The sequence below is a fragment of the Mercenaria mercenaria genome, chromosome 8 (assembly GCF_021730395.1).
Source record: "Mercenaria mercenaria strain notata chromosome 8, MADL_Memer_1, whole genome shotgun sequence".
In the NCBI taxonomy this organism is placed as follows: Eukaryota; Metazoa; Mollusca; class Bivalvia; order Venerida; family Veneridae; genus Mercenaria; species Mercenaria mercenaria.
The window spans coordinates 40,695,693-40,711,291 of NC_069368.1; the positions used below are offsets into that span (position 1 = coordinate 40,695,693).

The 15,599-nt window shown below is 32.6% G+C and overlaps 1 protein-coding gene across 4 annotated transcripts in view; it reads left to right on the forward strand.

Annotated features, from left to right (window-relative positions):
• The window catches only part of LOC123566546 (zinc finger protein 608-like), a 39,187-nt gene extending 26,134 nt beyond the window's left edge, over nt 1–13,053 (forward strand). For all 4 annotated transcript variants that reach the window (XM_045360751.2, XM_045360753.2, XM_045360752.2 and 1 more), the window contains one exon: nt 6,772–13,053. In XM_045360751.2, the coding sequence (XP_045216686.2) occupies nt 6,772–6,821 (50 nt within the window). In that variant the 3' untranslated portion in view covers nt 6,822–13,053. The remainder of the gene's footprint in view (nt 1–6,771) is intronic.
• The last annotated feature ends 2,546 nt before the right edge of the window (nt 13,054–15,599 follow it).

Sequence of the window (15,599 nt, forward strand, 5' to 3'; positions counted from 1 at the left end):
AGTGCTACATTGTAGCAGCTTGAAGCTGCCAAAGCAGTCCATTTTGTTTGTATAATTATTATAATGGTTGCTGAATACACCTGTTGCTTGTATCATTTTTAGCTCATCTGATTTTTTGAAAAAAAAAGATGAGTTATTGTCATCACTTGAGCGGTTGTCGGCGTCGGCGTCGGCGTTGCCTGGTTAAGTTTTATGTTTAGGTCAGCTTTTCTCCTAAACTATCAAAGCTATTGCTTTGAAACTTGGAATACTTGTTCACCATCATAAGCTGACCCTGTATAGCAAGAAACATAACTCCATCTTGCTTTTTGCAAGATTTATGGCCCCTTTTGTACTTAGAAAATATCAGATTTCTTGGTTAAGTTTTATGTTTAGGTCAACTTTTCTCCTAAACTATCAAAGCTATTGCTTTGAAACTTGGAATACTTGTTCACCATCATAAGCAGACCCTGTACATCAAGAAACATAACTCCATCTTGCTTTTTGCAAGATTTATTGCCCCTTTTGGACTTAGAAAATCAGTTTTCTTGGTTAAGTTTTATGTTTAGGTCAGCTTTTATCCTAAACTATCAAAGCTATTGCTTTAAAACTTGCAACACTTGTTCACCATCATAAGTTGACCCTGTACAGCAAGAAACATAACTCCATCCTGCTTTTTGCAAGATTTATGGCCCCTTTTGGACTTAGAAAATATCAGATTTCTTGGTTAAGTTTTATGTTTAGGTCAACTTTTTCTCTTAAACTATCAAAGCTATTGCTTTGAAACTTGCAACTCTTGTTGACCATCATAAACTGACCCTGTACAGCAAGCAACATAACTCCATCCTGCTTTTTGCAATAATTATTGCCCTTTTTGGACTTAGAAAATAATTTTCTTGGTTGAGTATTATGTTTAAGTCAACTTTTCTCATAAACTATCAAAGCTATTGTTTTAAAACTTGCAACAGATTTTCACCATCATAAGTGGACACTGAACATCAAGAAACATAACTCTAACCTGCTTTTTGCAAGAATGATGGCCCTTTTTAGACTTAGAAAATCATGGGTAGGACAATATTTCTATTACAAAAAAAAATCAGATGAGCGTCAGCACCCGCAAGGCGGTGCTCTTGTTAGCTTGTCTGATATCTGAAAAAATCTAGAATTCATCACTTGATTCTCTACATCACTGTTTGTGTTGCATAAGATTTTTGTTTAGGTCCAGTTTTCTCAGAAACCAAGTATAATAACAACTGGTATAGCTTTTTTCAACATTCTTGGAATGAGCAGGTGTGACAAGAACCATATTAACTTTCAGAAATATGGCCTTTTTTTTTTGCAAATTTCTTGGGTACAATTTTTGCTTATTTTCATTTTTCTTGAGTTTTCTGGAATACTGTTATAGCAATAGCTTTGAATCTTTGCAAACTTTTTTGTCACATTAGTGGTTATGTTGGCCAAAGAACGCATTTTGTGAGAATTGTGATCCTTTGTGTATTTAGAAATTTGAAAAATCTTTGTTAAATTTTTGGTAAGATTCTTGTTACTTGAAAACAATTAGAGCAGTAGCTTTGAAACTTTACAAACTTGATTATCATCATTAGTTGAATATGTTAGTAACTCTTGCTTGTCAGAATTTTGTCCCATTTTATCTTAGAAAATTGGTATTTCTTGTTTGTTTTCTTTGATTAGGTCCACCAAAATTTCTTGAAATTGAAACTGTATACATTTTTTTTTTCATCAGTAGGTGAGAAAAAAAGGTGAAGATTTTAAATCTTTTTCTTGTATATGCATAGGTCAGGCATTTACAGATGGGCATTGGTGCTTGCAGGCAGTACTTTTGTTTGGCACAAGAATTTGCATAATATTAATAGACTTTTGAAGTTTAAGTTGTTTGTCTTTTTGACATCCTACCTATTGAATCAATATCATAATTATGTAATACTGAATATTCTGTGGCTGTCAATAACCCTTTTATGTCAAACCAGTGCTTTAACAGCATAATTGTCAAAGACAAACCTTCATCATTTATTGAGATAAAGAAACCTTCTTTGACAGGCAATACTTATAGACATGCAAACAATGAAACTTTTATGAAGTTCTGAGAGATTTCACATGAGTTCAGTCTGAGATTTTCTGGAATCACTCCATCAAGACACAATCTAATCTGTAGAATTCACATAATGTCAAAACTAGCCTGCTTGTGTCTCCACAGAGTTCTAAAGCAGTGTCATTATAGCGAAGGGTCCCAGGAGAGAATGTCTGTAGCTCATACATTATTCACTCTGAACAGTTTCTTGCCTTTATTGCTTTGTACAATGCAAATTGCATTGTTTCAATCTCTTTTTGAAAAACTGATAGGGAAAAAGTCAGTCATGTTGGGGTTTTTTTATAGAAAAAGATTATAGGATTTTTTTTTTCAATGAGTTATGATTTAATTGTTTTAGTGGTACCTTTGGGTTGATCACGAGTGAATACAAGTAAAACTCCTCAGACTAGTTTGAATTAATGTTATTTGTGATGAATTTACAAAGTCATTCAACCTCCACCTGATAATGTAGGGAAGTTGCGAGTTACTTGCAGACAAGATTATTAGTACAGAAGCCAGGTACAGTAGTACAGAAGCCAGGTACATTGAGTATTTTAGTCTTTGTTTATGTGACTTATTGACACTGCCCCCTGAACTGGAGTTTTATAACCATTTTGATCCGTGAAGCAAGCTGTGTTTGTGTTTCAACTGCAACGTTCCAGGTTGAGTGGCAGTCACTTTATCCATTATGCCACAGCTCCCCGAGTTCACTAATAACAAAGTCAGAAATGCAGAAAAGTTTTCCTTTTTAGCCGCAGTGGAATAATACTGCAAAAGTCTATTAATATTCTGCTTCGTTTTATTAGGTGGAATTGATTTAGTTCATTTTTTATTGCTTTTCTTTATTTGATCAGTCTTTGTTTCTCAAACTGAAATAGTTGTGGAAGTTAATGAACATCTTGCATGTGATGCATCTTTAATGCAGCACGTAATTATGCTAATGAGTCTAAATTGCCAGGTTTGCTGAAAGTGTTGGAAAATAATTGAGTTAGTAGCTATATTACAAGTGCAGTAGTGACTGTAATTTATAATGTGTTCTGTATTGCTATAATTTGATACACTAATTTATGGTTGATTTTGCTGCCTGCTTAGGTTTAGCTGAGATCAGAGTGTCAAAGACTACCCTTGTAGAAGTTGCGAGTTTGATCTTGGGGCAGGATGCAGCCAGGCATGCTGGATTGACTCTAAACCAAACACTTACTGTATATTCTTAATCTCATATACTTTTAGGGAATTTGTCAGCTTTTCTGAGAACAAGGAAGCTTTTATATGTAGTCTAAGAACTGTTTAAATGCAGTAGTTTAATTGACTGTAGTATAAGACACTGGAAATAATTTTTCAGAACATGAAATCAAAGTGGCATATGATTTAAAGAAAGAGCAATTTCTATAAGAACTATGGTACTGAGATTTTTTTATTTCCTTCTGGAAGATGGTGATAACCATCAGGTTGATGTTAGCTGGTAATTACCAATTTACTGATAAAGTAATTATATAGGCAGAGGGAGAGCTCCGCTTGTGTTTATTTGAACAAGAATTGAGAACAGTTGCAGGGGAATATCAGAAAATATGGGAGAGAAGATAGTCTTTGACAAAAAACTTCCCAGAATTAATCTTGAATTGTTCTGAATATTGATTTAGTTGGTTGGCTAGATCTGGTGTATTTCTGCTTTTGAAGTGTAAACTTTAGCAATCCTTTCATTAGAAAGCAGCTTGGGTGATAAAAGATTTATTTCACAGTTAGGCCTTACTCTGGTAATTCTTAAGAGTTTCTTATGAATAGCATTGTAATTTGCATATTAGAACCTGTGTTCAGATATTAAGAAAATGTTAGCTGTTTGTTCTTTCCAGTGCTGAATAATATATGTCTGTGTCAGGAGTTCGAGTTGTTGTGATGGTGCATGATTCTTGCTTTAGTAACAACATGTTAGGCATTTTATTTGTATGTAAAATTTTAGTTTAAATACTTACACTATATTAGACCAAAGAGATTCTTATCTCATCTGAACTTTGTTGAGGATGGGCTTTTATTGTAGGTGCTGTCTTGTGCTGCATCTTTCATCATCTTCTACTATTTAATTAAACATCTACTCCTGGAACTGCTCATCAGAATAACCTCTGCCTTGGTCAAAACACACCAAATACCTACATGGTCTTCTATCCTGTTTGTTTAAAAGGTTCGGCTTGTTAGCTTTTAGCTGAAAAATAAAAAAGTCAATAACAACATGTCTTGAACTGTTTAATGCATCATTAAAATGTTAGATCTGTAACATCTTTGTATGATCTCTCAATTTGATTTGAATGGTTCTGTTTAACCCCTTTCATTTGAGGAGTTTCCAGAGCTAAAAATAGAAAAAAAGCTTTAGATGAATACCTCTACTAAACAACTTGATGAATATTCACCAAACTTGGTCTGTAGCATAACTGGCATGGACATTTCTCACAGTTATTCAAAGGATTCCAGTTTGCATTTTTAGGGACTTTCACTGTAGAAAGTAGAAAAAAAACTTGAAACAACTGAATGAAGTGTTTCATGTTCACCAAACTTGATTAGAAGCTAAGTTTGGGTCATGGTTTCTTCAGGTGAGTGACATAGGCCCATTTTGGCCAGTGTTCATTGTTTGGTACCATCTGCAGAAGTATTGCTGATATATGATATATGGTGGCCAGTTAATTTCACCAGTGTTCTTCATCTGAATTATAGTCTGTACTTTGCAAGTAATGCATAAATTCCACACGTATAATGACAGAATGATGTCTTAAGTTCAGTTAATTGTGTAAGAAGAACATATGCTTTGCTTGGGATTCAAACCTCTGACCTCCTGATTAGAAATAAAGTCATAAAAAAGTCTTGTGGCCTGTTCTAAATGAGCTGGCCTTGCAGATTGATTAAGTAGTGTTTATTTGAATTGGTGCAGTCATTTTGTTGTGAGTTACAAGCTTTCTTTGTAGGGAAAGTTTAATTTTTATCTGCTTTGTATGTGAATATCAACTGTAACTTTATCTCAGCCATAGTATTACAGGTTTCATTTTATTACAGGAAGATTGCATTACTGAGAGACAAACAAAGCAACATAATGGGAGAGCGAAATCTCAGTGTTCTTCCTCAATGCTTTTGGTTAAGAACCATTGGAAATCAATGCTCATACTGAAGCATTGATTACAAAGCTCTCAGCCCAGATAAAAAGAATTGTTTCAATATGACTGGTGTGAGATATAAATCACTCCAACTCTTGGCAAATGGATCAGAAGTAATTTGAAGGCTGCACTCCATTTCCAGTGATGTTAAACTTCTCTGGTGTAATTATTCTCTTTCCTTGTCTGAACTTGGCTTCAGGAAACTCATGCTACTAATGTTTGTGTGTGTTTATCTGTTTTTGCTTTCTGCTGATACTCTGCAGATGTTGGCTGGCACAAAACCATAGAACATTATTCTTTGTTACAAAGTTCAGTGTAACCAAGCATATCTACATCAGAGCTGTTTGATACACTCCTTGTAACTTTCATGGGAATATGAGCATGTTATAATCAAATGTAGCATTTGCTGTGTATGTTTTATGATGATTCCTTACAACCTAAATTCTCAAATGAAATTTTAAGCCAAATTGTTTTACAAATCCATGAAATAAGGTTGTATGATCTTCAGAAATATATGTTTAATAAGTAGTGTGAAAATGTTCTGAGATGTTTTTCTTATACACCATAATATTTTTACTCAAATAATAGATATAATTATGTTGGTTGTTTTTACGACATGGAAGCAAATAATTTCCCTGCAATTATAGTTTTGTTTCTAAGAGTGGTGCATAACTGAATTGCAAATCTTCAATCTAATTTATTTTGTTGTGACATTGTAAAATCTGCTTGCATTTTGTATTAAAATGACAATGTTATATGCCTCATAACTTCTGTTCAATGTAATCTTGAATTATTCTCCATCAATACTAACATTAAGATTGGAGATTGTCTGGTTTAATGTGGCAGTAAGTAATAATCTTTCCTTGGAAGGTAGCCAAAATATGGGGAAACTATGATATTAGAGCATTTTCTTGCTGAATTAACTATGTTCTTGTTAAATTTATCAAAGTAAAAACCACATTAACAAAAATTATTATCTTTTGATACAAAGAACCCTGAAAACAAACGGTTAACATACATTTTCAGTGTTGCACTTGATTCATGTTTAGATACAAATACAGGCCTGTATGATTGAATTGTCTGATAAGAACAATATTCCTGACAGACATGACACCACAGCTGTGCGACTGGTTTCAAAGTGATGATGTTTTGATGTTTTTGTCTATAGGTTTTTGCTGTATTCTCCTCTTTGCTTCTGTATTACTGTTTACAAACTGCAAAAAGTCTCTAAGATAAAGTTTCACTTATAAAAAAACCCTGGCAAGATGTAAAAATAGGAGATGCTTTTTTGCCACTAAACTGAATTGCACATTAAATCTAATGCAGGTACTTTTTCATAAAATCTACAGCATTTCACATCTGAAAACATTAATGTGAGATTAACCATTGGCTTTAGAACCATTTGGCTGTCAGACTGGCTGTTGCAAAATGAGAGTCATAAAATGTAATTTTCTGATGAAACAGCAGGCTGGTTCCACAGAATAATGAGTTTAAAGTATTCAAACAGTTTAATTGTATTAATCTTAGATTAATGGGATAATTTGATGATTTTTTTCTCTTTTTCAGCTATGTTTGTGAGCCAGGCACAGTCACCTCACCCATTCCCACCGAAATGAAAATTGTCATAAAAAATATGTGCTGGATATTCAGTGGTGTTGCAGTTGGCTTAGAAGAGATGCAGCACAGAACAGGATAGTTGTCATTGTCGACTTGACAACCTCATTGTCAGTAGGATGGATTACCCTTGTTACCATGGCAACATTTAAGGTTGTAACAATGTCATGTTGCCAACATGATGGACAACAGTGTCACCATGGAAACATTAAGAGTAGCATCTTGTTGCTTACATGATGGATAGCAATCAGTGTCACCATGGCAGTATTCAAGAGGATATTTTATGTTGTCAGCATTATGAATATTGGCAACAGACTGAGAAAATGAAAACTGCTGACAACAAAATGTTAGCTGGAAATGAGAGGAGTATTGAAATCCAGTTGTAAAACTGCATTGATAAAACTTTGGTCAGCACTAGTTTCATGTTGGAGAACACTGAGGAATTTTGTGAGAAGTATGATTGAGTACTGTCTGTGACAGCACATTATAGTCACTGCCTAGAGAGATAAATGTGATATATGTTATAGGCATTTAATCAGCTTGTAGATAGTGTCAGCAGTGCACTGGTTTTGAGAATAATAAGTAAAGCCTTGTGAAAAAACAGGGAAAAGTGAAATATGAACAAAACACAAGCAATGTTTGGTTTATCAGTATTAATTTTCATTCACAAAGCATGAAGAAAAGTGACTGCATTCTTGTAAAAATGCATACAAAAGCAAACTAATTTGTGGAGTTTAGTGAACAATGAAAAACAGTTTAATGTCAACGTATAAAAAAAGACAGCCGATGGAATAAATTTGAATAATGAACAAAAAAAAAACCCTTAATATTATGTATTATTTTTCTGTAGGTATTGTTATAGAGTGATCTAGACCCCATGTATTGTGTTACAATATAATTACTTTAAGACTTGTTATGTGCATGTTATAGCTATATTATAATTATGTAGGTCTGATTGAAAAGATTAGAGCAAGTTATCATTTATATATAAAATAAATTTGAGATTTTAACAATATTTTTCTATTCATTTTTATGTTAGTTTATTCTTAACAAGGAAAATATTTTCCCAAAATGATCAATAACGGTCAAAAGTCAAAACCTTTAACAATGATTTTCGAGTTCAGCAAAAACTTCTGGGTGATATGACTCATAAGAATTTTCATGTTGAAGTGTTATAATTATTTTGTTTGTACTGGAAGTTTCTGTTTAAGATCAGATAGTGAATTAAAACTGTATTCCTGGTTGTAGAAAATAAGATTGTATCTGATAGGAAGGCAATATGATATTGACTTTATCTGAGAAGGAAATAGATCCATTTGATCATATTGATAACTTTGCCCAGAGAAATACACTAGCTCATTGTTAATTACAAGTTTGGTTGTTTTTGTAATTAAGGCCTAATGATACATAAAAGAAAGGAATAAATACCTTTATGTTAACTGATAAAAAATGGAAGTCTCAAATAGTTTTTCATGCTAGGCTTTGTTTGAATATATTATATACAGCCTGGAAATTGTTCCCTAAGCACAACACAGTTACAGTAGGTGGTATTGGAAGGCATATAATTGAAAAGAATGTCAAATATGACTTTAATTTCCTGGTTTAATAATATTGCTCAGTCAATCTACTTTGTATTGCTCAGTTGGCTGGTTAGTAAGTATCCTTCAGTCGTCCGGTTGGTATTAGGAAAGAAAATAAAAAAAACCCCGCATCAGCTGTTTCTACTTCTAAAAAGCTATCAGAAAACTTCATTGCTGGAAAAGTTCATGATTTCTTTCTTCTCCAAAAAATAGTTGGATTGATTAATATTGATTTAATGCGTTAATTTTATTAAATATAAGTGTGAAATTGTTGTAGCGATATATAAATGATTAAATAGATAGAACAGTTTTGTACTGAATTTGAGTATGTGATAGGCAGATGAATATTTGAATAAGGATGGTAAGATACCAGATAATAGCTAGATGGGTTTATCAAGTTTGAAGATGAGATCGACAGCAGGTGACAATAAGTGATAATGAAATGAGATATTGTGGATAATAAAAATAGATAGGTGATATTTTATGGATTTTGCTGTTGGCAAGCACAAGTGACATTCAACCAGATAACAGGCTGGGGTGAGGGCTGTAATTTACTACAGTCATTAGATAGATTGCCATATGAAGCTGTTTTGTAAAGATTCTTTCAGTTATTACTGCAGCTCAGCATGTAAAATCACAAAATTTTGCCACCAGAGTTGCAGTTAACCAACCAAAGTTAAAATTCCTCTAAAAATAGTTTTAACTTTATTAATTTAATAGATACTGTGCAATTCTGTTGAAGATTGTGATAACAGGTCCCCATTATTTAACTGAAGTACTGTTTGAAAATACCCATTAAACCATGTTGAAAATAAACTTTTAAGCATTTTCAAGTTTACACCTTATCAAAATAAACTTTAAATAACTTAGAAAAATAAATTGATTTTGTTTACAAGGAGAACAGATTAAAATGTTTATTTCTATAGGCGTACTCAACAACTGTATAAATAGTACAGGTAATATAAATATAAGCCTATTGTAAACCAAGACATAATTAATTTAGTTTTTTCAACTCGCTGGAGTATATATCAAAGTAGATAGGTATGTATTTAAGTGGTAAAATAGAATAGATTCGCACAATAATGATCCCAGGATAATAGTGTTATTCTTGTGCTATGTAATACAGAAGTTACGTGTCAGATATAATTTACGAGGTTTTAAGCTGGCATGAATGCTATGTAAAAAGTGTTTCCATTGAGAATTGTAACATTTTCCAAAGCTATTTTTTTATGAGCTACTTGATATTTTGATAGAAGTTGCAGGCTTTTTTTTTCTTCTGGGAAATAGATTGAGAAAATATATTAAGATCATTATCTATCTTCATAACAGCTAGAGTTGATAGGAGTGCTTTTAAATCAATTAAAATTTTAAGATGTGAAGATAAAATCACATTAAATGCAAGATGCATCTGTAAGAATAAATTGCTTTTTTATTAACAATGTGACCCATAGGGGCATTTTTATAGTCTCATTTAATACATTTGTATTCAAATGGTTCTTTGTTCAAGTTAGATTGAAGTTATTACATGTACTTTATTAGAACCTTGCTTGTTTTGCTGGGGCTGTAGGTGTTGGTGATGTTAGGGTTACTAGGACTGTAGGTGTCTGTATTACTGGGGTTGTTTAAAGAGTTTAAGATGAAATTGGATCACTTGCCCCTCTCTCTGAGGACTGAAGTCTGTTATGGTTCAGTGAATGCATGGGAGTTGTCTAGGGACCTGTTCCACACAAGGTCACAAGTTAAATCACATGTTTAGTAGGAGTTTAACAACTGTTTGATATTCAGTATGCTCAAAATTATTTTCTGATCTCTTTGAAAAAGGATGTTACATTTTAATATTGAAAAAAAAGGTAATTGCCTTAGAGGTTTTTTTTTTATAAATCTGCTTTACTACACTGATGTGAGTAACCTTGAATGTGAGCAAGTTAAGTATCATTAATTGTGGAAACTAAAACTAGGAATGATTAATTTTCAACATGTTATCTCAGACAAAATCTGAGCATTTTTAAAGTATAATATTCTTTAACAGTAGGTGATAAATACAATTAAACCATAAAAAGTAGCAGGTCTAAAACACATCTGTGCATTATTATTATTTTAATCAGTAACAGCCATTAATGTTACGCTGTTCAGAATATCTGTCATTGCAGAACAAGTATGGCATGCACCAAGACCATCGCTAGGAGATTTTCTTCTTTGTCAGATAAAATGCACAGTCTCGGTGATTATCGCAAATGCACTAAAAACTAGGCTTTCATGATTAAATTGTCCCTTGTTGAATTTTCAATAGGTTATATTGCCCTGGGTGGTGAAAGTATTGAACAGTTTCTTCAGGGGATAACTCATGCATGCATTTGTCATTGACAATTTACAATTAATGGTTTAGTATGGCTGCAGGGGTAGATTTAAATCAGAATTAATGATACAGCATGCCTTGTTTGAATATTGAAATTGGAGAAGTCTTGAAAGGTCTTAGTTTGAGAGAGAATTTAAAACATCTTTACATAGGGACAGATCTTGCTTTAGAAACATCCAGTTACACTTTTATGAACTTGAAAATGTGTAAAAACAAGTTTGTCATTTATAGTGAAATAGTGCAGAGATTGATTTGTTATTTGAAGTTTTCATGTTTTAATGCATTACCTAAGAAAGATTTTTACTCTAGGTAAAAAGTTGAGTGTGTAAACTGTGTAGTAGGGCATTGTATTTGAACAAGAATATCAGGGCATTTTGTTTGCAGGCGAAGTATAGGGCACTGTATAGAGAAAAAAAACAAAAACAAACAAGATACTGTTGTATTTTCAATACATGTATCAAGGCGATATTAAACCCATCATAAAAAAGATAGGGCTGTTAAAAGCTTTAATATTGATTAAAGACATATGTTACACTTTGATAAATGTTTGATATAAATATTTCAAATAGTATTGCCTCTGATATTTGATAGTCTAAGTGGAGATATATTGGCAAATATCTGGCAGATAAAGCTAGATGATAAAGGCAGTTTACAGGAGTAACTTGTTTGTATTATATGAATGTGCTGGTATAGATTAGAGCTGTGTAAACTTTCAAAGGTTAATATAAACATAGACTAGTTTGTTTGTATAAACAGAAAAATGTGCTATTACCATTTGTATATACATTGTGCTGTTAACTGAAGAATTAAAGGTTTAATGTTTTCAATAGGCCTACATATTCACCAGTGTTTATAAAATTTTGAAATGTGGTATTTGCTCAGTGAACAAAGGCATGTAATTTAGTAAAGCTTTTCACAAAAGGAAAATAACTGCAAAAAGGTCAACAAAGGTTCGGCCTAATATATTAGCTCTACTGGAATTGAAAAATTGCTGCTTGTAATAGTCTGAGTTTATCTCAGGATTGTCTGGATTGGTGAACATGACCCATTGTCCTAGCTTATCAGTGTGTAAACATCATTTTACTTGAAATATGGCAAAAATAGGTAATCTCTGTTTTTTATAAGGTGGCATATAATGCTTTGTGATTGCAAAGATTTTCCTAAAGATTCATTTGTTTATATACTTTCTACATGTAATGTAAAGGATACCGTCTTAAGATTTTAGTTCAAGTGGACAAAATTTCATAATACTCTGCCTTAGAGTTTTTTTCTTTGGAAAAGAATTATCATACTACAACTGTGTATATTTTTATTATCAAATGAAAAACAAAACTGATTGATTTTTGTTTCATCATGTAGTTGTTAGACAAATCAGAAGTGTGAAATAATCATTATTCGTTTCAAAAGTAAATATATATTAATAACAAGCGTCAGTTGCTTTTGCTAACATGTTCCATGTTGGAATAGTGAAGTTATTAGCCTGTAAGCCTCCAGGGATCAACTGCACTAAAATGAGAAATATATTTCTGAAGAGACAGACTCAACATCAATTTCAGAACTGAATTGATTTTTACTTTGTGAAACATTTGGAGTTTGATAAATGAGAAGAAAACTTCTTGTTTTATTTGTAAATATTAAAAGCTCAGGGCAAATCCATAGATAAAATAATTCACAACAAAATCTATGTTTTGATCTACAGGTAAACCTGTTTCTATGGATACTGTTCTATCCACCTAATAGTTTGTTGAGACATGGATTACTATATCGTCTTAATTTGTTCACTTGTATTTTATATCTACTATTTTTAACACAGATGATTTGCTTTCTTAGTAACAGTATAACTATAGAATAGTATATTATATGAAAATGTTGTTTTTTTTTTAAATTGTAAAATAGAATACTGGCATATGAATTTCTTAGTATTATTTGTGACATGCATGTTAGGGCTGCAATTCTTTGCTTGTTTTCAGGTATGTCATACAATTATAGTGTGGCCAAGGGCTGTTGTATGTTTATACATGTGACAATGAATAAATTTTAGACCGTTACTAGAACTTGATCAAACAAAGCATTAACACCCTGCATGTCTTTAATTCAATGAATATATTTCATTCCATGTTTTCTAATCATCCCAGCACTGTTAAAGCTTAGGACAATTTAGTTTATTTAATGTATGCAAATCATGGATATGATTTACTGTATAGCACACCACATAGTGCATTGTTTTCACTGAAATTATGTTTTTTCTTTGCCATATTATTATGCAGAACACGATATAAATAGTTAATTTGTTCAAAATGAGTTTTTGTCTTCATTAAATCCTTGGCAGAACTGTATATATGTGCACAGTTGTACCTGAGATTGTGAGATCCAATCCATAGGAATTAGTGGGTTTTAATCATGATATTAATAATCGAAGCAAGAAGTAATAAAGCTATTTTATGCTTCAAAGATAATATGTTAACCACAAGTGCTTTCTCTGTGTGTTGTAATACTGAATTTTGGCTGTGAGATATGTTGTTATGTCTACATAATAGTATCAGTCTTTCAAATTTCCATAAGGGGGATTGAAAAAAAAACTGCTTTTCATCTTCATTAGTATTAAAAAGCAGCTGTTAAACAGAAACTCTAACAGCTTGGCATTCTGCAGGTCATGTTTCAGAGTATTATGTGCCATTTGATAGTCAATAAATTCTGAAGTTCCATGGCTTTTGGCTGTTCAACACTTGTGGTCACTGTTTACTGTTTCAAGGTTCTGCATTTTCTGATTTAGACAGAGTAAGAGAGCTGTGGTAAAATATAAATGATTTATTGATTGATGTCCGTTCTGGTAAAAACACAGATACAGCTTACACGTTTACTAGTAAAAATAATGTGATCTGAGCATATTCATCAATCATACCATAATTGTTGTAGTACAACAGCTGTTCCATTAATGAACACAAGATGGCCGACCTCCTTTTATAGCCAATTAAGGTACTTTATGAAGCAAACTGTAAGATGCAGGGCCCTATGTATAATCAAAGTAATACAAACCTAAAGTCCGCCCCTCTTTGAGCTACATGTATAGACATATAGGAGGATCTGAAATCCGCATTTGCGTATGGAATCTGTTTAACAGCACAGAATGGTATATTATAGTTATGAGATGGAACACAACAACCTAAATCCAACACGTTTACATATATGCAGGAAACAATAAGATGTAGGACCCTAGGAATAATTAAATAGTAATACAAACGCAAGTCCAACCTGTGTACTATAAGCACCACGCTGGATCTGAAATTATGGGACGGTTTAGCATCACTATAGTAGATCCAGCAACATGGTGCAGTTTTAAAGAAAAATCCTTATTCCAATCAAAATGATCTAAATTCGGCTATGACGTTACAATTTCACGGCTTTAACAAGGTTATTCAACGACAGTTGTAGGGGTCAGTTTTGGTTTAACAGTGTACAAAATAAATGATACACCACTGAAAATAACATCACGGTTTGGGAAATTCACTTTCGTCATTTAACATGTGAAAGGCGGCTACATGTACAAACGACTTTCTATAACATTATTTGGTTTGATTCTGCATGCATGACTTTTAATGGATAATTATACAATAATTGTTCAACTGTACTTTACAAACGCGGTATAATCAGTTTATTGACAGAATTCAATGCGCTATAATACGATATGTTGGGCGGTTGTTCACAGAAAATGTTCCAGTGGCGCCGTATTATATTACATCTGAAACTGTGTATAATATTGATTTGTTCTACACTAAACAGTTGATATAAATATTCGATAAGAATTAAAGTAAGTGACAAAATATTTGTAAGCGCGTATCGTAAATTAGTTTCTTCACAGGTACCGGTAATTTGATCATCTGACAACACTCGAATGCCACGTGACTTTACATTAAACATTGTCTTTTATTCTTTATTAGATTTTATTCAGTGAACCTAGATATAAGCAAATTACAGTTATTTGATAGGGAATTGAAAGTATTGGAACTTAGCAGTTTCGGAGATGATATTATGCTTAAACCTGACATTCCACATATATAATCGCCTTACTATCGTCCTTATGAGCAAACTATGACTAGGTGTAGATTTTTCTTTTAAAAAATCTGAAAGAGAATACAGTTGAATCGACTGTTTCAGTTTGAGATCTCATTGATTTTATGTCTTATAAACCTGCTTTCCGTATGAACGTCTTTATAGCGTTTAGCAGATGTGAATATCGTTGGTTAAAAAAAAGAAGAAAAACGTAGTGTAGCTAAAGACACATAACAGACTGCAAATGAAAACGCAAAAAGTAAATAGTAAAACGCAAATCATGTCACACCGGTATTCCTTACAAATAGAGATTGATTAACGTTTGCTGGTGTTATAGATACTCTCTACGTGATAAAGGATATGGACTTTGAACTTGCTGACTTTTGGTGTAATATAATGCATTTAAAAAAATAATAATTCATGAATCTGATAAGGGTGTTCAATTTCCCTAAAAATGATATACAGCGTTACTAAAGGCTGATATTATTCTCGTTTATACATACACTGTCATGTCAAAAGCAAATAATCTGATCTGGCGTGACACTGAATATATACTGTTGCATTATTCACTGTGTGATAATTATTCAGACCGACTTGACAAAACATGTCTTTTTGTTTAGATGAGTATATTGATGTCACGTAATCATGATCTGTAAGACGATAGGTGTTCACAGAAAGTGTTCCAGGGGCGCCGTTTTGTATTGATTCCAAAATCATGCATGCTGTTGATTTGGATGAAGATATAAATATTTGAACTGGTAAAATACGTGCAAGTTCATATCGTACACGTATTC